The sequence below is a fragment of the Salvelinus fontinalis genome, chromosome 9 (genome assembly GCF_029448725.1).
Source record: "Salvelinus fontinalis isolate EN_2023a chromosome 9, ASM2944872v1, whole genome shotgun sequence".
NCBI lineage: Eukaryota > Metazoa > Chordata > Actinopteri > Salmoniformes > Salmonidae > Salvelinus > Salvelinus fontinalis.
This window is the reverse complement of record NC_074673.1, coordinates 57,499,082-57,519,015: the sequence shown is the minus strand read 5'-3', so window position 1 is coordinate 57,519,015 and position 19,934 is coordinate 57,499,082. Positions and strand designations below refer to the sequence as shown.

Genomic DNA, 19,934 nt, shown 5'->3' with positions numbered 1-19,934 from the left:
CTGTTAAAGTTCAGATTTTTTTCCTTCATTACCTTGTAAAGAACATTATATTTATTTTTACTCATTTTTCTCCCCGTGATATCAAATTGGTAGTTACAGTCTTGTCCCATCGCTGTAACTCCACTACGGACTCGGGACAGGCGAAGGTCGAGAGCCATGCGTCCTCCGAAACACGACCTTGTCAAGCCGCACTGCTTCTTGACACACTGCTCGCTTAAACCAGAAGCCAAGCCGCATCAATGTGTCGGAGGAAACACCAGCCTGCTGGCGACTGAAGTTAGCTTGCAGGCGCCGGGCCCGCAACAAGGAGTCGCTAGAGCCCGATGGGATAAGGAAATCCCAACCGGCCAAACCCTCCTCTAACCCGGGTGATGCTGGACCAATTGTGCGCCGCCTCATCGGTCTCCCCCGTCACGGTCGGCTGTGAGACAGCCTGGTCTTTCTAATGTTTATTTAGAAACACTTAAAACTTTACTTCTTTAAGACAGAACGACCTATCTGCACAAATCTTGATGCATGGCATCTATGGGCTAATGTCTCCCAATGCAACATTTTCAAGGCTAGTATGTCAAACAACATACTGACCAATAAACATTTACGTGGGAGTGGTCGGGCACACAAATGCCTATAGATCAGACACGGAAAATCGTATTTTAACAAAAATTGTGGCACATGTTCCAAACCCTGTCAAGTCTCAACATATGCAAGCACATTCAGATCGACCACACGGAGGTGGTATACCCGGGCAGATGTTTATATCTCTTGATCTGTTCAACTGAGAGTGATGAACTGTGGCACACACACTCAGTGAGGTGTCTAGCTAACCTGTAGAATATGTTTGAGTTTTGCCGCATGGTGGACAGGAAAAAACTTTCATGCAAGTTCATTAGCTCATAGAGGCCATGTTGTTTTAGCTAGACTCTTGGAAAATGCTATATACAGTTGAAGTTGGAAGTTTAAATACACTTAGGTTGGAGTCATTAAAACTAGTTTTTCAACCACTCCACAAATTTCTTGTTAACTTCTTTGTGATAGGGGGCAGCATTTTCACTTTTGGATGAATTGCGTGCCCATAGTGAACTGCATCCTACTCTGTCCCAGATGCTAATATATGCATATTATTATTATTATTGGATATAAAATACTCTGAAGTTTCTAAAACTGTTTGAATGATGTCTGTGAGTATAACAGAACTCATATGGCAGGCAAACACCTGAGAAAAAACAGAAAGTGAGAATTCTGAGGCTGGTTGATGTTCAACTCATCGCCTATTCAATTCCCTGTAAGATATGGATCTGTTTGCACGTCCTACGCCTTCCACTAGATGTCAACAGTCAGTAGAACGTGGAATGAAGCCTCTACTGTAATGTTGAGCCGGATGGGAGGTGTGTCAGTCATTGGTCTGGCAGAATGCCAGTTCCTGGTCACGCGCTTTACATAACTTCTAGAGACACAAAGGAATTCTTCGGTTGGAACGTTATTGGATAGTTATGATAACATCTTGAAGATTGATTCTCTACTTAGTTTGACCAGTTTATTCGACCTGTTAAATAACTTTTTGAATTTTTCGTCCGAGTTCGCCTGCATCTGCGCGAGCGTTTGGACATGCTAGCAAAAGTAGCTACTTAGACATAAGTAATGGACATTATCGAACAAAACAACGATTTTGTGGAAATAGGATTCCTGGGAGTGCATTCTGATGAAGATCATCAAAGGTAAGGGAATATTGATGTCATTTCGTATTTCTGTTGACTCCAACATGGCAGAGAAATGTTGTTATATCTGAGCGCCGTCTCAGATTATTGCATGGTGTGCTTTTTCCGTAAAGTTTTTTGAAATCTGACACAGCGGTTGCATTAAGAACAAATCTTTAATTATATGTAAAACATGTATCTTTCATCAAAGTTTATGGTGAGTATTTCTGTTATTTGACGTGGCTCTCTGCAATTTCTCCGGATATTTTGGAGGCATTTCTGAACATGGCGCCAATGTAAACTGAGATTTGTGGATATAAATATGCACATTATCGAACAAAACATAAATGTATTGTGTAACATGATGTCCTATGAGTGTCATCTGATGAAGATCATCAAAGGTTAGTGATTAATTGTATCTCTATTTCTGCTTTTAGTGACTGCTATCTTTGGCTGGGAAAATGGCTGTGTTTTTCTTTTCAGTTCACCATGTATTCCATTGAGACCATTCCAGCCATTACCAGGGTGTGTTTGACACGTCATTACAAGCCTCTTCAAAGTCGTAACTTAATAGGACAAAACCAAATGGCTCCAAAAGCAAATATAGTTTTATTACAACGTCATAAGAACAGTTTAATGGTAAGTGTCACTGAGAATGCTAACAGTAACAACATATGGCTAGTAAGTAAGAGTCGAAAGGAAACAAAATCTCAAACCTGCCATCTTGAATCAAATACAGCCAAGGTAGGTTGAAAATCACGTTAGTTTGTATTCTGAGCAAGCTATCCCTTTAAAGATGGCTTTGTGTGTGTTTGAAACAAGAACTCTTACACTCAGATGAACAAAGAGGTTCGAAGTTGCGTTTACTAATTGCTGTTTGCAAGGTCGCTTTCAATTACTCTCTGCAGTATTTTCAGGTATCACAAAATGAAATGCGGTTCTCAACCTTTTCAGTGGCATGTCGAAAGAGTCATACTAGGCTAGGCGTCACAACTTATCTGTACAAAATATATATTGGTTCATTTATTTGACTTGATTATGTACACCTGGGGCAATGGACATTCAGAACGGACCATTTACAAAATGTTCAGATATAATATTTTGTGTAGATTAAATAAAGTACCATTCCAAAATGATATATACGCATTTTGAGAAATATTGGTCAATTAGCTTTTATTGTTTAAAGAACTTATGAAAGAGATTGGTGTTTTTTTCTTTTCACCATCTAATCATGAAATGGGGTTGTACAACATGTATATTTCAAAGACATGTATTAATTTGGAATATATCACTTGATGGTTTCATTTCAGAGAAACAAATAATCATGTTAGTTAAACCCTCTACATGCCCCCCCCCCCCCCCCCCCCCCTCACACCACGCCCTGTAGCCTCCTGTATCCTGACAGGCAGGGAGAACATTGTGTGAATAAACAGGGAAAGTAGTGCCAGCTGCAGACACTGCTGCACTGCTGGGGGAAATGCATTGTGCTCCCAGTGTTTTATTGGGTATGGGGAGGGAGGGGAGGAAGAGAGGAGGGAGACATAGTTGCTTGGCAAACACCAGAGCCTAGATTTCCCAACTTTCATGTGGGGTCTCTTCAGGAGGTGAGGAGAGCAGAGGGGAATTTGGGCTCGCTCTCTCTTTCCCTCTCCAGCTGCTTCTCTGGACAACCGGGGAGGGATGAGGTGGAGGGGAAAAAAGCGTGACAGAGAGAGAAAGAGATGGAGAAAGTTTGGTGGGGGCCTTGTTTTGTTCTAAGTCAAATAGTTTTATAGCTACGCAGGGGGTGTGTGGTTCCAGGCACAACACAATGGCCAACAGGATCAATATTGACATTCTCCTTGGCGATAGTCCGGTTGGCTCGGCGTGGTCAGAGGACTGAGGTATGAAGGACTGGAACCCACATGGACACGCTGCCATTTTGTGGTCACGGCTGGAGGACAGTTTCAGTAAGGCCCTGGGTTTATCCCACAATGGTAGTTCTTAGACAGCCTTGGGAGAGTATACCCGGGCTCTGTCCCAAATGGCATCCACATCCTTATATAGTGCACTCATCTCGACCAGAGCCTTATGGGTGCACTACGCGGAGAATAGGCTGCCATTTGGGACGTATCCCCTGACCCCTCCCTTAAGGCCCCTATTAAGGCCCTATTACCGTAAGTCGGGCTTTCATCCTTCTGGTCCGTTGCCAGCTCGTAGCACAGCTCATTACTTTATCACAATAACTGGACCACTTTGGCACCGCCGTGCTGCATGGGTACTGTGTGTGCGGAGCGTGGTATTGGAAGTGCCCAGGTCCAAGGAAAAACACGGCACTGGTCGGCTAAAGAGAGTAACTGTAACAGTAAGCCGAGGCCTGACAGGTTACTTTTTATTAGCTTCTCCTTGTACAGTAGTTCACAGTAAAAAACTCACACAGACAGATTGAGGTGAACTGAATCGTACGGTCAAACAGACACGCAGACAGATTGAGGTGAACTGAATCGTACGGTCAAACAGTCACACAGACAGATTGAGGTGAACTGAATCGTACGGTCAAACAGACACACAGACAGATTGAGGTGAACTGAATCGTACGGTCAAACAGACACACAGACAGATTGAGGTGAACTGAATCGTACGGTCAAACACTCACACAGACAGATTGAGGTGAACTGAATCGTACGGTCAAACACTCACACAGACAGATTGAGGTGAACTGAATCGTACGGTCAAACAGACACACAGACAGATTGAGGTGAACTGAATCGTACGGTCAAACAGACACACAGACAGATTGAGGTGAACTGAATCGTACGGTCAAACAGACACACAGACAGATTGAGGTGAACTGAATCGTACGGTCAAACAGACACACAGACAGATTGAGGTGAACTGAATCGTACGGTCAAACAGTCACACAGACAGATTGAGGTGAACTGAATCGTACGGTCAAACAGTCACACAGACAGATTGAGGTGAACTGAATCGTACGGTCAAACACTCACACAGACAGATTGAGGTGAACTGAAAACACATTCCTGACACAGTAGCCTTGTCCTTCAGGGAGAGGTGGCCAACCCTCCTGTTTGAAAACGACTAGAGGGTGCCGGGTTTTGTTCAAGCTCTGCTCTGACACAACTGATTTGACAGTTGATCAGCAGGATTCAGCTACTCTCATTAAAACAGTGGCTTGTTGAATCGGGTGTGTTTACAGCAGGTTCAGAGCAGAGTCCCGGACACCCATTAGTTCTCCAGGAGGAGGGTCGGTCAACACTGGTATAAGTGGTGTTACCTGACAACAGAGAATGTCTCAAATGTTGAAAAACCTTATTTTAATTATTTTCCATTGTAATTTCAGCAATTAATATTATGTCTGAACAGCTATTGGTCACATGTTGCATTCGTACAATGACAGTAGCTCGGTTTCCATCCATTTGGCGACAGATTTTCATACGAATATTCCAAAATCGGCATGAAGAAAAGATGCACATTTTCCCACCAGTGGTGTTTTCACCAAACGGACTTGTTGCGGATAAAAATCTGTACATGATGACACACTCTCTCACAAACAAACCCACACACCAGCAGTGCATATCTCCTAACGCACACACTCTCTCTCTAGAGGCCGAACCACTCTGTGACCCCTCCCCTGCGAAGGTCCGGTTTCTGCCTCTGTTTCTCATCCTCCATGAACTTCTCCTGCATCTCCTCCACCGAGCCCTCGGCTGACTTCACATCCTTCTCGGTGAAGATGTCAGGGAACTCAAACGTCTGCTGCTGCACCTGGAGACACAGAGGGAGAGGGTGAGACAGATTCTAGGGTGAGACAGATTCTAGGGTGAGACAGATTCGAGGGTGAATCTGAAATGGCAACTGGCCACCAACCCCTTGTCCCCTAACCCCTTGGTCTTAACTCACTTAGCCGACAAGACAGGGGGCCATGAGGTGTTACACACAAACGCTTGCGTGCTATAGACCGTAGACACAGACACTAACAAACTCCTTTCTCTATCACCAAAGCTTTCGCTTCTCTCTCCCTCTGACAGTCTCTCTCTCTGACACAGTCTCTGTCCCTCAGACACAGTCTCTGTCCCTCAGACACAGTCTCTGTCCCTCAGACACAGTCTCTGTCCCTCAGACACAGTCTCTGTCCCTCAGACACAGTCTCTGTCCCTCAGACACAGTCTCTGTCCCTCAGACACAGTCTCTGTCCCTCAGACACAGTCTCTCTCCCTCAGACACAGACAGTCTCTCTCCCAGACACAGACAGTCTCTCTCCCAGACACAGACACAGCCTCTCTCTCTCTCCCAGACACAGACACAGCCTCTCTCTCTCTCCCAGACACAGACACAGCCTCTCTCTCTCTCCCAGACACAGACACAGCCTCTCTCTCTCTCTCTCTCTCCCAGACACAGACACAGCCTCTCTCTCTCTCCCAGACACAGACACAATCTCTCTCTCTCTCCCAGACACAGACTCTCTCTCTCTCCCAGACACAGACATAGTCTCTCTCTCTCTCTCCCAGACAGACACAGTCTCTCTCTCTCCCAGACACAGCCTCTCTCTCCCAGACACAGACACAGCCTCTCTCTCCCAGACACAGACACAGCCTCTCTCTCCCAGACACAGACACAGCCTCTCTCTCCCAGACACAGACACAGCCTCTCTCTCCCAGACACAGACTCTCTCTCCCAGACACAGACAGTCTCTCTCTCTCCCAGACACAGACTCTCTCTCTCTCCCAGACACAGACATAGTCTCTCTCTCTCTCTCCCAGACAGACACAGTCTCTCTCTCTCTCTCCCAGACAGACACAGTCTCTCTCTCTCTCTCCCAGACAGACACAGTCTCTCTCTCTCTCTCCCAGACAGACACAGTCTCTCTCTCTCCCAGACACAGCCTCTCTCTCCCAGACACAGACACAGCCTCTCTCTCCCAGACACAGACACAGCCTCTCTCTCCCAGACACAGCCTCTCTCTCCCAGACACAGCCTCTCTCTCCCAGACACAGACACAGCCTCTCTCTCCCAGACACAGACACAGCCTCTCTCTCCCAGACACAGACACAGCCTCTCTCTCCCAGACACAGACACAGCCTCTCTCTCCCAGACACAGACACAGCCTCTCTCTCCCAGACACAGACACAGCCTCTCTCTCCCAGACACAGACAGTCTCTCTCTCTCCCAGACAGACACAGTCTCTCTCTCTCTCTCTCTCTCTCCCAGACAGACACAGTCTCTCTCTCTCTCTCTCTCTCCCAGACAGACACAGTCTCTCTCTCTCTCCCAGACAGACACAGTCTCTCTCTCTCTCCCAGACAGACACAGTCTCTCTCTCTCTCCCAGACAGACACAGTCTCTCTCTCTCTCCCAGACAGACACAGTCTCTCTCTCCCAGACAGACACAGTCTCTCTCTCTCTCCCAGACAGACACAGTCTCTCTCTCTCTCCCAGACAGACACAGTCTCTCTCTCTCTCCCAGACAGACACAGTCTCTCTCTCTCTCCCAGACAGACACAGTCTCTCTCTCTCTCCCAGACAGACACAGTCTCTCTCTCTCTCCCAGACAGACACAGTCTCTCTCTCTCTCCCAGACAGACACAGTCTCTCTCTCTCTCTCCCAGACAGACACAGTCTCTCTCTCTCTCCCAGACAGACACAGTCTCTCTCTCTCTCCCAGACAGACACAGTCTCTCTCTCTCTCCCAGACAGACACAGTCTCTCTCTCTCTCCCAGACAGACACAGTCTCTCTCTCTCTCCCAGACAGACACAGTCTCTCTCTCTCTCCCAGACAGACACAGTCTCTCTCTCTCTCCCAGACAGACACAGTCTCTCTCTCTCTCCCAGACAGACACAGTCTCTCTCTCTCTCCCAGACAGACACAGTCTCTCTCTCTCTCCCAGACAGACACAGTCTCTCTCTCTCTCCCAGACAGACACAGTCTCTCTCTCTCTCCCAGACAGACACAGTCTCTCTCTCTCACACAGACAGTCTCTCGCTCTCACACAGACAGTCTCTCGCTCTCACACAGACAGTCTCTCTCTCACACAGTCAGTCTCTCTCTCACACAGTCAGTCTCTCTCTCACACAGTCAGGCTCCCCCCCCCCCTCTATCTCACACACACACAGTCTCACAGTCTTTCTCTCACACACACAGTCTCAGTCTCTCTCTCACACACACACACACCCTCACAGTCTCTCTCTCTCTCTCAGGAGGTTATATATTATTTAGTTGGTACGCTACACCAGCACATCTCTGGGCTAGGATGCATTAGGCTCCAGGGGAGTCTGTTACAGCTGTTACAGCTTAAAGTATCTAGCTTACCACGCCTACCTGTCTGTGTGCCTGCAGTTAGGGCTGGGCAATATGGCCTAAAAATCATATCTTGTATGTTGCCAAATTTGTGGATTTTGCTATTTCAGCCACACCTGTTGCTGACAGGTGTATAAAATCAAGCACACAGTCATGCAATCTCCATAGACAAACATTGGCAGTAGAATGGCCTTGCTGAAGAGCTCAGAGACTTTCAACGCGTCAAAAAAGCCCATTGGGCATCTATTACCAGAGCGCTAACAAAATTTGTACAAGCAATAGCGTATTTCCATGGAGGCTGCTAGCTAAAAATGCTTACGAGCACAAACGAAAATAAACAATTGCCAAGACAGGCAAACCAGCACACAGAGTTAAACAAATATAGGTAGGAGCTACCGAATGTCATTTTTGGTAAGTTAGGACATTTACAAGCGAATGTGAATGAGAGACATTGTGCAAATAAACAACGCTTTGATGCATGCTTGTCTGAAGGAACAACAGCACTGGCTCTAGAGTTGCATTTGTACATGCCTAGATGCTCTGCTCGGAGAAGAGGGGGGGAGCAGACATGCAGAGACTGGTGAGGGGGAAAAACTAAAGGAAATCAAGATAATAGTGCATTCGTAAATCAAGACCTTTCTTGAGTTGGGCTCTGGGATGGTGCAACTGATGGTTGTGTGTGGGTGTGTGTGTATCGCACAACTGTTGCGAGGGAGTAAAAGATGTTAGGGACAATAGAGGATGATTCACAATAATTGTTTGCTAATATAATAATTGCTTGCCATAATGTCATTTTGGTAACGGCAAGACTGGTGAGAGGTAAAAACCCTTTGCATAAATTGCCTACATTACTACAAATATTAATAGCTAATTATATAAAATACAAATCGAGGCCGATGGGAATGCTTCTGACGGTTGATCTGCTTCTGTTCTGTGGGTGGGACTGTGTGCTATTTTCCAAGGATAGGTCCTGGTCTCTCCGGGGCTATGTGATCTGGGGGGGTCAGGGGTGGTCTGCCGGGCATCCTGATGACAACCCAACTCGGCATGAGGAGGGCTTTTAGAGGGTGGAATAGTAGGGACCAATTGGAGGTTTACTTAATAGCAATGCAAATATCATGCTACAGCTATATAGACACTCAATCATCATGTTCTTTTTTACTGGTACATTTACAAACATATATTTTGATAAATAGAATTGAAACCTGTGTCTCATTATGGTAAGTGGTGAAATAAGTATAGCCAGTTATAATTGTAATGGCTTAGCAGATAAGAAAAGACGATCAGTATTTACCTGGCAAAAAGAGAATGAATATAATATCTATTGTTTACAGGAAACTCATTCAACAATTTTAGATGAAGTTTTGTGGAAAAAGAACTGGGGTTGGGGGGGTGAAATATATTTCTCCCATGGGCAAAGAAATTCAAAAGGGGTGATGATAATAATTAACAGACATTTTGATCCAAATGTGCAAATTGTCCAAACAGATCCTCAAGGTAGATGGATGATTTTAAATATGTCATTGGACCATAAACAGATATGGCTTATTAACCAATACTGTCCAAATAATGATGATCCAACCTTCTTTGAAAATATATACAGTGAGGGAAAAAAGTATTTTATCCCCTGCTGATTTTGGACGTTTGCCCACTGACAAAGAAATGATCAGTCTATAATTTTAATGGCAGGTTTATTTGAACAGTGAGAGACAGAATAACAACAAAAAAACAGAAAAACGCATGTCAAAAATGTTATAAATTGATTTGCATTTTAATGAGGGAAATAAGTATTTGACCCCTCTGCAAAACATGACTTAGTAACTTGGTGGCAAAACCCTTGTTGGCAATCAGAGGTCAGACGTTTCTTGTAGTTTACATGGATGATACCTTGGAGATAATATAAGAGAAGCACTGGAAACAATATAATACTATGAAATATCGGGGAAACCAGGCCTGGTTTTCATAGCTAATTTTGAAAAGGCTTTTGATACAACTTACGACTGGAGTTTATATATCAATGCCTAGAATATTTCAATTTTGGAGAATCTCTTATAAAATGGGTTAAAGTTATGTATAGTAACCTTAGGTGTAAATACTGGCTACATCTCAGAAAGTTTTAAACTGTCAAGAGGAGTAAAACAAGGTTGTCCACTACCAACATATCTATTTATTATTGCCATCAAAATGTTAGCTTTTAAAATTAGATCCAACAATAATATTAAGGGATTAGAAATCCATGGCTTAAAAACAAAGGTGTCATTGTACGCTGATGATTCATATTTTCTTTAAAAAACACAATTAGAATCGCTCCACAGCCACAGAGGATCTAGATACTTTTGCTAACCTCTGGTTTAAAAACAAATTATGATAAGTATGATTTATGATAATGATTACGTATTGGATCACAAAAAAATGCAACTTTACATTACCATGAAGTTTACCAATAAAATGGTTTGACGGGGATATGTGGACATAATCAGTATAGAAATCCCGAACGAAAGAAATGATCTCACTATAATACATTTTTATAGAAAGTTAGCAAAAATATATGAGATCTTGCTACCATGGAAAGGAAAATACCTGTCTATTTGTGGAAAAATCCCCCAGATTAACTCTTTAGTCATATCACAGTTTACCTATTTTCTTATGGTTTTGCCTACAAAACCTGCTTTTTAAATTATATGAACAAAAAATACTCCATTTTATTTGGAATGGTAAGCCAGATAAAATTAAAAGTGTCTATTTATATAATGAATATGAATTCGGAGGGGAGAAATTATTAAATATTAAAACATTAGACCTCTCACTAAACGCATCAGTCATAGAAAAATTATACTTAAATGCAAAATGGTTCTCTAGTAAATTAGTAAGAATGTCTCACCCCATGTTCAAGAATGGCCTTATTCCCTTTATTCAGATTACAACTGCTCACTTTCGGTTATTTGAAAAGGGAATCAACTCCAAAATATTGCTATTTTTTCAACACGCCTTAGAAAGTTGGTTGCAATATCAGTTCAGGTCAATCCACCTGAAAAGACAGAACAAATAATACAACTAATATTGTGGTTAAACTCAAATATACTAATTGATAAAAAATATATCTATTTTCAATAAAAAAAAATGTTTTAAAGGTATAATTTTTGTAAATTATATCATAAATAGGACTGGTGGAGTTGTGTGACACATGCAGCTAACACAGACATATGGAAATGTCTGCTCTACCCAAAATTACAACCAACAAATTGCAGCATTACCAAAAAAACAGAAGAGGCAAGTAGAAGGGGGAAAAAGTAAGGAACTTGTCTGTCTGCCCTGCATTAAAGACCATAAATGGTTAAAGAAAATGGTGATGAATAAAAACATATACCTGTCACGTTCCTGACCTGTTTTCCTTGTTGTTGTATGTGTTTAGTTGGTCAGGGCGTGAGTTGGGGTGGGCATTCTATGTTATGTGTTTCTATGTTGGGTAAAATGTGTTGCCTGATTTGGTTCTCAATTAGAGGCAGGTGTTTGACGTTTCCTCTGATTGAGAACCATATTAAGGTAGGCTGTTCTCACTGTTTGTTGGTGGGTGATTGTTCCTGTGTCTGTGTCTGTTGCACCACACGGGACTGTTTCTTTTGTTCGTTCGTTTGGCTAGTCTTTCCTGTTCGTGCGTTCTTCGTGTCTATATGTAAGTTCTCAAGTTCAGGTCTGTCTACGTCGTTTGTTGTTTTGTAGTTTGTGTAAGAGTTTGCGTGTTTCGTCTTTCTTTAATAACGGAATTTATGTCTGCATGCAATGCTGCGTTTTGGTCCGACCCTTACTCCTCCTCCTCATCCGAGGAGGAGGCATTAGACAGCCGTTACAATACCAGTTTAATTTAAATTGCTAAATAGTTGGGAAGAGATTTGACGAACCGATTCCATGGCACATGGTTTATGAATTGACACGCAAAACTTTCACATTTTTCAATTTATATTATTATACAAAATTCTTGCAACCAATAGAATGTTATATATATGGGGGGATACAATCTACCCTGCTCTGCAGATTTTGCTGCGAGGAGGCAGAGTCATTAGATAATTTATTTTGGTACTGTCCATATGTAGCTCATTTTTGGTCACAGGTCCAGGAATGGCTGAAGAATTGCAACATTTACCTAGAACTAACGCTGCAGAAGGGTAGAAGGGTGGAACTAATAAGATAACCAATGTAAAACATACGGGGTTAGTAAAATGTACATAGGTTCAGAAATTTTGTGAAATAGCACAGTTACATATAGAACTGGATCATATCAAACATATCAAACTGGATGGACATCAGAAATAGAGGAAGGGCTAAAAACAAACAAAATATAACTATTGTAAAACATTGTGTCTGTAAAATGTGTATAATATGTATAAACTGAAGATAGAAGCTTAAGTGTTATTGGTTATTAGTTTACTCCATTTGGGGGAAGGGTGGTAGGGTTTGCGGGGAATAATAAAGGTATATTCAACAACAAAAAAAGTGGGGGATTGGGGGATATGGGGGATTGAAAATGATGCAGACAATTACATTGATGGAAGCAACAATCTACCCACAAAATTAAAGCTGATCCACCCCTTACAAAATGTATTTAAAAAAAGAATTTAAAAAAAGATGGCAGTGGCAGCTGTACAGATTTCTCTAACACGGCAAAGCTAACACTATATGATGCCTCGTCTCCTTATTAATTCAGCCACTTACTTAGATAACTAGCTAGTGAAACTTAAGAGTCGCGTTAATGCAGAATTCTGCGTTTTTCACGTAGAAATAAAATATTAAAACCATAGGAAATATCTCGCTTTGTTTTGTAAACGCAAATCTAAAATGCTTCTTATTGTAATTTCTGCTCGGCATCTTCCTAATTGTGTGCATTAGTTGCACTTCTCCACTCGGATGAGAATTCACAAAAAGGGCATTCTATCAGCAGAAAGTCCTCAGACTAATTTGTATTTACTTTTCTCCGGTAGTTTTCAGTGTAGCCTACTTTTCTCCGGTAAAATGCAATATTAACTTTAAAGAAAAACACTAGAAAGAATGTAGCCAGCTACATTTCCTATGATAAACATTAGAAATATGATGGCCAATATGCAAAATTCATTGATTTCATTTATGTGTGTGGCTGCCAGTGTTGCACTTCTGTTGTCATTTGATGAAAATGAAGCAATTGTCTTTTCTGTAAAAGGAAAACTACAGCAGAATGACGTTCAATATAAAATGCGATCCCTGTCAATAAACAGCTGGACTCACTTGCTCCCATTTCTCCCGCTGTGCTATTTACATACAAACACGCGAATGAATAAACTGTTCTGGGGAACTACAGTAAGCTTAAAAAATGTGTAGTTCCCCATAATAATACTTTGAAACGTGAAATGAACGAGATCTGCTTAATTTCCTACAGTATTGCACAAGATGACTGCAAGGTATTTACTTAAAAAGTAGCAACAAATAATAAAATGTATGGGAAAATCTTTAAATAAATAGTTTCAACAGCATTGAAAAACTATCCAGTGGCTATTTACAAATACCCCGGTATATGGTAAATGGTATACAGGCCAAGCCTACTCCTAATTGACTTCAAATGAGGCGCTGCCAGCCATCTAGGAACGCAAAGAACTGCTGTGATTATGTTGATACAGAATAAAATCTCTCTCTCGGTCTTTCACAGAGAGAGACAAGAAACACAGAGACACACAGAGACAAATGACTCAGGACTGCACGGCCAGGCACGACTCCAACACCATCATTAAGTTTGCCAATGACACAAAGTGGTAGGCATGATCACCAACAACAAGACAGCATATAGGGAGGAAGTCAGAGACCTGGCTGTGTGGTGCCAGGACAACAACCTCTCCCTCAACGGGATCAAGACTAAGCAGATGATTGTGGACTACAGGAAAAGGAGGGCCGAGCACCCCCCCATTCTCATCGACGGGGCTGTAGTGGAGCAGGTTGAGAGCTTCAAGTTCCTTGGTGTCCCCACATTACCAACAAACTAACATGGTCCAAGCACACCAAGACAGTCGTGAAGAGGGCACAACAAAACCTATTCCCCCTCAAGAGACTGAAAAGAATTGGCATGGGTCCTCAGATCCTCAAAAGGTTCTATAGCTGCACCAGCGAGAGCATCCTGACTGGTTGCATCAATGCCTGGTATGGCAACTGCTCGGCCTCCGACCGCAAGGCACAACAGTACATCACTGGGGCCAAGCTTCCTGCCATCCAGGACCTCTATACCAGGCGATGTCAGAGGAAGTCCCAAAGAATTGTCAGACTCCAACCACCCGAGTCATAGAATGTTCTCTCTGCTCCCGCACGGCAAGCGGTACCGGAGCGCCAAGTCTAGGTCCAAGAGGCTTCTAAACAGCTTCTACCCCCAAGCCATAAGACTACTGAAACATCAAATCAAACGGCTACCCAGACTACTTACATTGCCCTTACATACGCTGCTGATACTCTGTTATTATCTATGCATAAGTCACTTTAATAACTCTACCTACATGTATATATTACCTCAATTACCTCAACTAACCGGTGCCCCCGCACATTGACTCTGTACCGGTACCCCCTGTATATAGCCTCGCTATTGTTATTTACTGCCGCTCTTTAATTATTTGTTACTTTGTTTCTTTAGGTATTTTTCTTAAAACAACATTGTTGGTTAAGGGCTAGTGAATAAGCATTTCACTGTAAAGCCTAACCTGTTGTTTACGGCGCATGTGACAAATAAAATTTGATTTGATTTGACAGACTTTCCTTAAATTCTTGCCTTCTTTCTCTTTCGACATAATCGTCTTGATTCATGGGTGACTTGACTTCAAAAGACTGTGTGCGACTGTGCGCGCGCACGCTGTCACTGAATGCACACTATTGGGAGGAACAGAACAATGCATTTAAATGCGAGTTTAATAAAGCCACACACCTTACAACAGTACCGGGCTTCCCTTCCCAATGGAAGGCAGAAAGGAAAGTCAAGCGGGGAACGCAAATGTTGTCATTGGGTTAATCCCAACCCTTCTCCCTTTCCTCACTTTTGTGTGTGTGTGTATGTGTCTTTATTAAACTCACAGAGTGCATTGTTCTGTTCCAGTAGTGTACGTTCAGTGACAGCGTGTGTGTGTGTGTGTGTGTGTGTGTGTACGCACATGTGCCGTCTGTTGAAGTCGAGTCATCCATGAATCAATACGATGAAGTCGAAAGAGAGAGCAGGCAAGGATTTAAGGACAAGAGAGAGAGAGTGGGAGAGAGAGGGAACAAACGAGAGAAAGTGAGAATCAGAGGGTGTTTCTCAGTATGCATACTACCGTGCTCGGAGTGCCTTCTCTTGAGAAAGTGGAGAACGCATATATTTTACATTTGAGAAGCACCGCTACGACATTACGCTTGACCTTTTAAAGTAAATTGAGTCATCAACATGTCGGCAGGGGAAAAACGATTATGTAACTGGCCTGATTCAAGACTGCAACAGCGGGACGATGCAATGAGAGCTGCTGTCGTGGCACTTTCTGTCAGTGGGTCTTGTGGCTCTTCCCAATGGCTACAGGTGATCAGTTGTGGTTTGCTGACATTATCACGCAGTCAGCACTGGTCTCCGTACGCGGTGTCAGATTTTCTTTTTTGAAGCGAGAGGGCGAGAATCTACCAATTCTTTGTGGCTAGCTAGCTAGCCAGTTAGCCCTAATAACTTACTATAGGGTTGCGAGCTACACACATTACAGTGGGTATTGTAGGCAGGTAAACAGATTATTTATTAACGTATCAAGATAAAATATTACAGTCAGGCAACATGTAGCCACCACTGATTTAAAGCAATTTTTCGTGGTCGCGTCATATTTCTGTCCATTCTTTCATTGAAGCGTGCATCGATGCACGCCTCCAAATGTGTACAAGTGGAGTACGCATCCGAGAAGTGCCCTCCGTGCTCCATTTTTGCACACTTTGATTTGGATTCATTGCTCCAACTTGCGTGCTCAGAGCATGGTAGAATGCACATCGAGAAACACCCAGTGTATCCGATTGACCTTTGGTTCTGCCCTGAGAAGAAATGCTGAGCACGCAGACAGCCGGTCTTCAAAAACAGCAGCAGGAAGGGAATTGGGGGGGGGGGGGGGGGGAGATTCCTCGTTATGAACAGTAAAAGAATGTGTACCCAGCAGGCTTGGAATGCATGTTAAATCAATAAGTACCCAAAATGAAAGAGAGAGCTGTTCTGGGGTGATGTGTTAAAAGTTCCTTCGATGAAAACAGGAAAAGGTACTAGAGATGTCAACCTTTGTCCTATCGTGACTATGTGTCCGTAAAAAATTGCGATACAACGCTTTTTCACAAAATAACAAAACAACCGCTGTTAAAATTTACAGTTGGGCTGTAGAGCAAAATGGAATGCAACTGGAGGACTCATGACGAAAGATAATGTTGTTGACAGCCTGGGCAGAGGCTAAGTGCAGGAATTGGTCAATCTTTTCTACAATTCCTTTCTTGTGGAGGAACAGGTTTGTATGTGTGTCTGTCAGTCTGTGTGGCGCGCACATGATGGAGCAGTGACTGTCTGACGAGGAACGGGCTGCCTTACCGTAGTGAGCAAGGTTATAGGCTTACATCATGGGATGGATAGAAGCAGTCTTCAGAACTGGATAATAATTGGTTCATTTGCCTCATAAAATAGAACAAATAGATATATATCTCTCATTTAGCTGTGACTAAGCTTTTGCTATAGACTTTCATTCTGGTTACAATTTGAAAGCCACAATAACTTTGTCGGATAGAATATTTGGGCCCTGGTCAAAAGTAGTGCACTACATAGGGAATAAGGTGACAGCCTATAGTAGCAGTCTGAGATTGGTACAAAAGACTGATTCTACCTCAGGTTGTGGTAAAGTTAGTGTACATTTATTTCAATGATTGCCTCACATAAACAAATGCTGTGGACCCCCTAAAAATGTTAAACAACATGTCACAGAGGCCTTCAGGAGCCTGGAAAAGTGTGGGAGTTGCCTGGCTATCAGTCTGTTTAGCTAATAATTAAGTCCTTGTACTCAGTATAATTGCCAAACAGACTGGCGTTTAGGAAATCTTCAAATATGAACATTCTATCATTAATGAGTGAGGAGATCGGAGGATTTGATCCTGATTTGATAACCCTCGCAGCTATAATCCAATACTCTTGAGTCGATATCAAATCCCATTTTATTGGTCGCATAAACACATTTAGCGGATACTATTGCGGGTGTCACAAAATGAGTATGATATTTGCGTAATAAGGAATTCCCCTCGACCACGGCCAACTTCGTTGTCGATTTGTTGTTATAGAGAAATAACAAAACATGCTGAAAAGCTGCTGTGTTGTTCAAAATACATGCAACCAGGTAAAAACAATCCTGACACACGGTTCGCAATGCTCATATGTAGGGAAATAGAGCCTGCGGAAGAGCACTGTGGCTTCAGGCTATTTGGCGTAGGAAATGTGGTGACCAAGTGTCCAGGCGCATACATTTCATCACAGCTAAGACATTATCCTTGTTTAGTATCGTCCATTTGATTGTGTTGTTGTTCTTGGCTAGCTTAATGTTCCGGTCGGTAGCTAGCTAGCACTCGCATTGAAAATGGAGCATGAGGGAAGCCCTACAATATTACGTTTTTTCTAAGTAGTAAGAATGCTCGGGAGCAGGCAACGTTGAAAAGTAACCTATAGAGAGGTTGTACTTTTCTTCAATGTAGTTTTTCAATTGACTAAAATTAGCAGACAAGAAATTTGCAGTTGAAAAAGATCAAGTATTAGCTGTGAGCCAATGGGGTAACCAAGGCTACCACACGTTGTTTTCCTCAGAGGCGGGCGGAGCCGCGACATTCTATCTAATACCGACTACAACTATCAAGGGTTATACAAATATTGAACTATGTCACTTTTTTTTTCTCCAGTGTTGGTGTCTGTTTTTTGTTTGTCCATACGAAACTAGTCTATCAAAAGTCGCGAGATCATTTCGAATTTCTCAAACTAAATACACACCGCAATTCCAACCGCAAAAAGTCTTCGCTTTGATTTCAAACATCAAAATACAACAACTTGCCAAGCTAATAAGTAAATGTTTGTTTCTGACTTTGTTATGGACTTTTTCATGCTATGTTCAACAACAAATCAGTGACCGCGCAAAAAACGCAGCTGCATATTAAATATTGAGATTGGCCAGTCTATTGGGTAACGACACGGAGCACAAGGAGTGAAAAGGTTAAACCCGGTAACGTTACAGATACAACAGACGAGACGGTTTAATGTAGTTTTAGAACAAAGTGTGCTCGATCGGAACAGGCTAGTTTGAGAATGTTTCATGTTGGCTGCTGGAGTTCTCAACATTCAACATGTAAAATCTTAGCTGAAGACTTGCGATGAGACAGATCTGTGTAGCCAATCAGATAACAGTGCCCTGGCGTTCTGTGTTTCAGCTAAGCAGTTGGCTAGCTAGCCAAGCAGACAGCCCCCACCCCAAAATAACCAAGCTTCAATCTGATGCCCACAGACAAGCTCAAAAGCTAGCTAGCCAGTTAATATTCTCCAAAGGATTTGATTTGGCACCCTTGATATTGATCATAAAAAAAGGTAATGAAATAAATACAAATAGAGCTATAATTGTATGCTCCAAACATTATTTTAAACTAACACAATTACTCAGATAAAGAGATTTTTGTTGAACAAGATATACTTTTCCCCCCCTAAAAAAGATAGGAGTCAAAATGATTGTCACCCGTTTTCAATACCTTTCAATACATATCATTGCGATGATAACGGCACTGATCCTTTTTCTAAAATGTTTTATAAGACTGGAGAACATATTGGAAGGGATATTAGACCATTCCTCCATACATAATCTTTTCCGATTCCTGATATCCTTTGTCTGTCCTTATGGACTGCCCTCATCAATTCTAACCACAGGTTTTCAATGGTGTTCCAAGTCCGGAGACAACTGTTGATTTTGTGGTCAATTCACTTTTTCTTTGTGGATATTGAGATTATTGTCTTATTGTTGTCTTGCAGGAAGATCCACTTGCAGCCAAGTTTCAGCTTCTTGGCAGAGGCAACCAGGTTTATGGCTGAAATGTCCTGGTACTGGGTAAAGCTCATGACGCCATTTGCCTTAACAATGCCCCAGGAGCAATGGAAGCCACATAGCTCATGCAATTAGTTTTGCATGTGTGCTTTTATTGCCTGTTACTATTTGTATCCTTTGTGTTTCCTCTGTAGATACTTCACACAAAACATACAGTAACAGTCAACCGTTTGGACACATCTACTCATTCAAGGGTTTTTCTTTATTTGTACTATTTTCTACATTGTAGAATAATAGTGAAGACATCAAAACTATGAAACAACACATGGAATCATGTAGTAATCAAAAAAGTGTTAAATCAATTGTTATATTTGACATTCTTCAAAGTAGCCACCCTTTGCCTTGATGACAGCTTTGCACACTCTTGGCATTCTCTCAACCAGCTTCATGAGGTAGTCACCTGGAATGCATTTCAATTAACAGGTGGTCCGACCGCAATCTGTCCCCCATCAAAACTTTTTTTAAACTTTTGGTGCCAGAGATAATGACATAAGAAAGTACTCAAAACGAATAGCTTGATTGAGGTGTTTGTACAATTGAAGTCGGAAGTTTACATACACTTAGGTTGGAGTCATTAAAACTAGATTTTCAACCACTCCACAAATTTCTTCAAAACAAACTCCAGTCTTGGCAAGTCGGTTAGGACATCTACTTTGTGCATGACACAATTACTTTTCCCAACAATTGTTTACAGACAGATTATTTCACTTACAATTCACTGTATCACAATTCCAGTGGGTCAGAAGTTTACATACACCAAGTTGACTGTGCCTTTAAACAGCTTGGAAAATTCCAGAAAATGATGTCATGTCTTTAGAAGCTTCTGATAGGCTAAT

The 19,934-nt window shown here is 42.4% G+C and overlaps 1 protein-coding gene across 1 annotated transcript in view; it reads right to left on the bottom strand.

The window, feature by feature from the left end:
- Nucleotides 1-4,049: 4,049 nt before the first annotated feature.
- Nucleotides 4,050-19,934, bottom strand: part of mrpl23 (mitochondrial ribosomal protein L23) — a 100,803-nt gene continuing 84,918 nt past the window's right edge. The window contains exon 5 of the mRNA XM_055934948.1: nucleotides 4,050-5,459. Coding sequence (XP_055790923.1) covers nucleotides 5,295-5,459 — 165 coding nt within the window. The 3' untranslated portion in view covers nucleotides 4,050-5,294. The remainder of the gene's footprint in view (nucleotides 5,460-19,934) is intronic.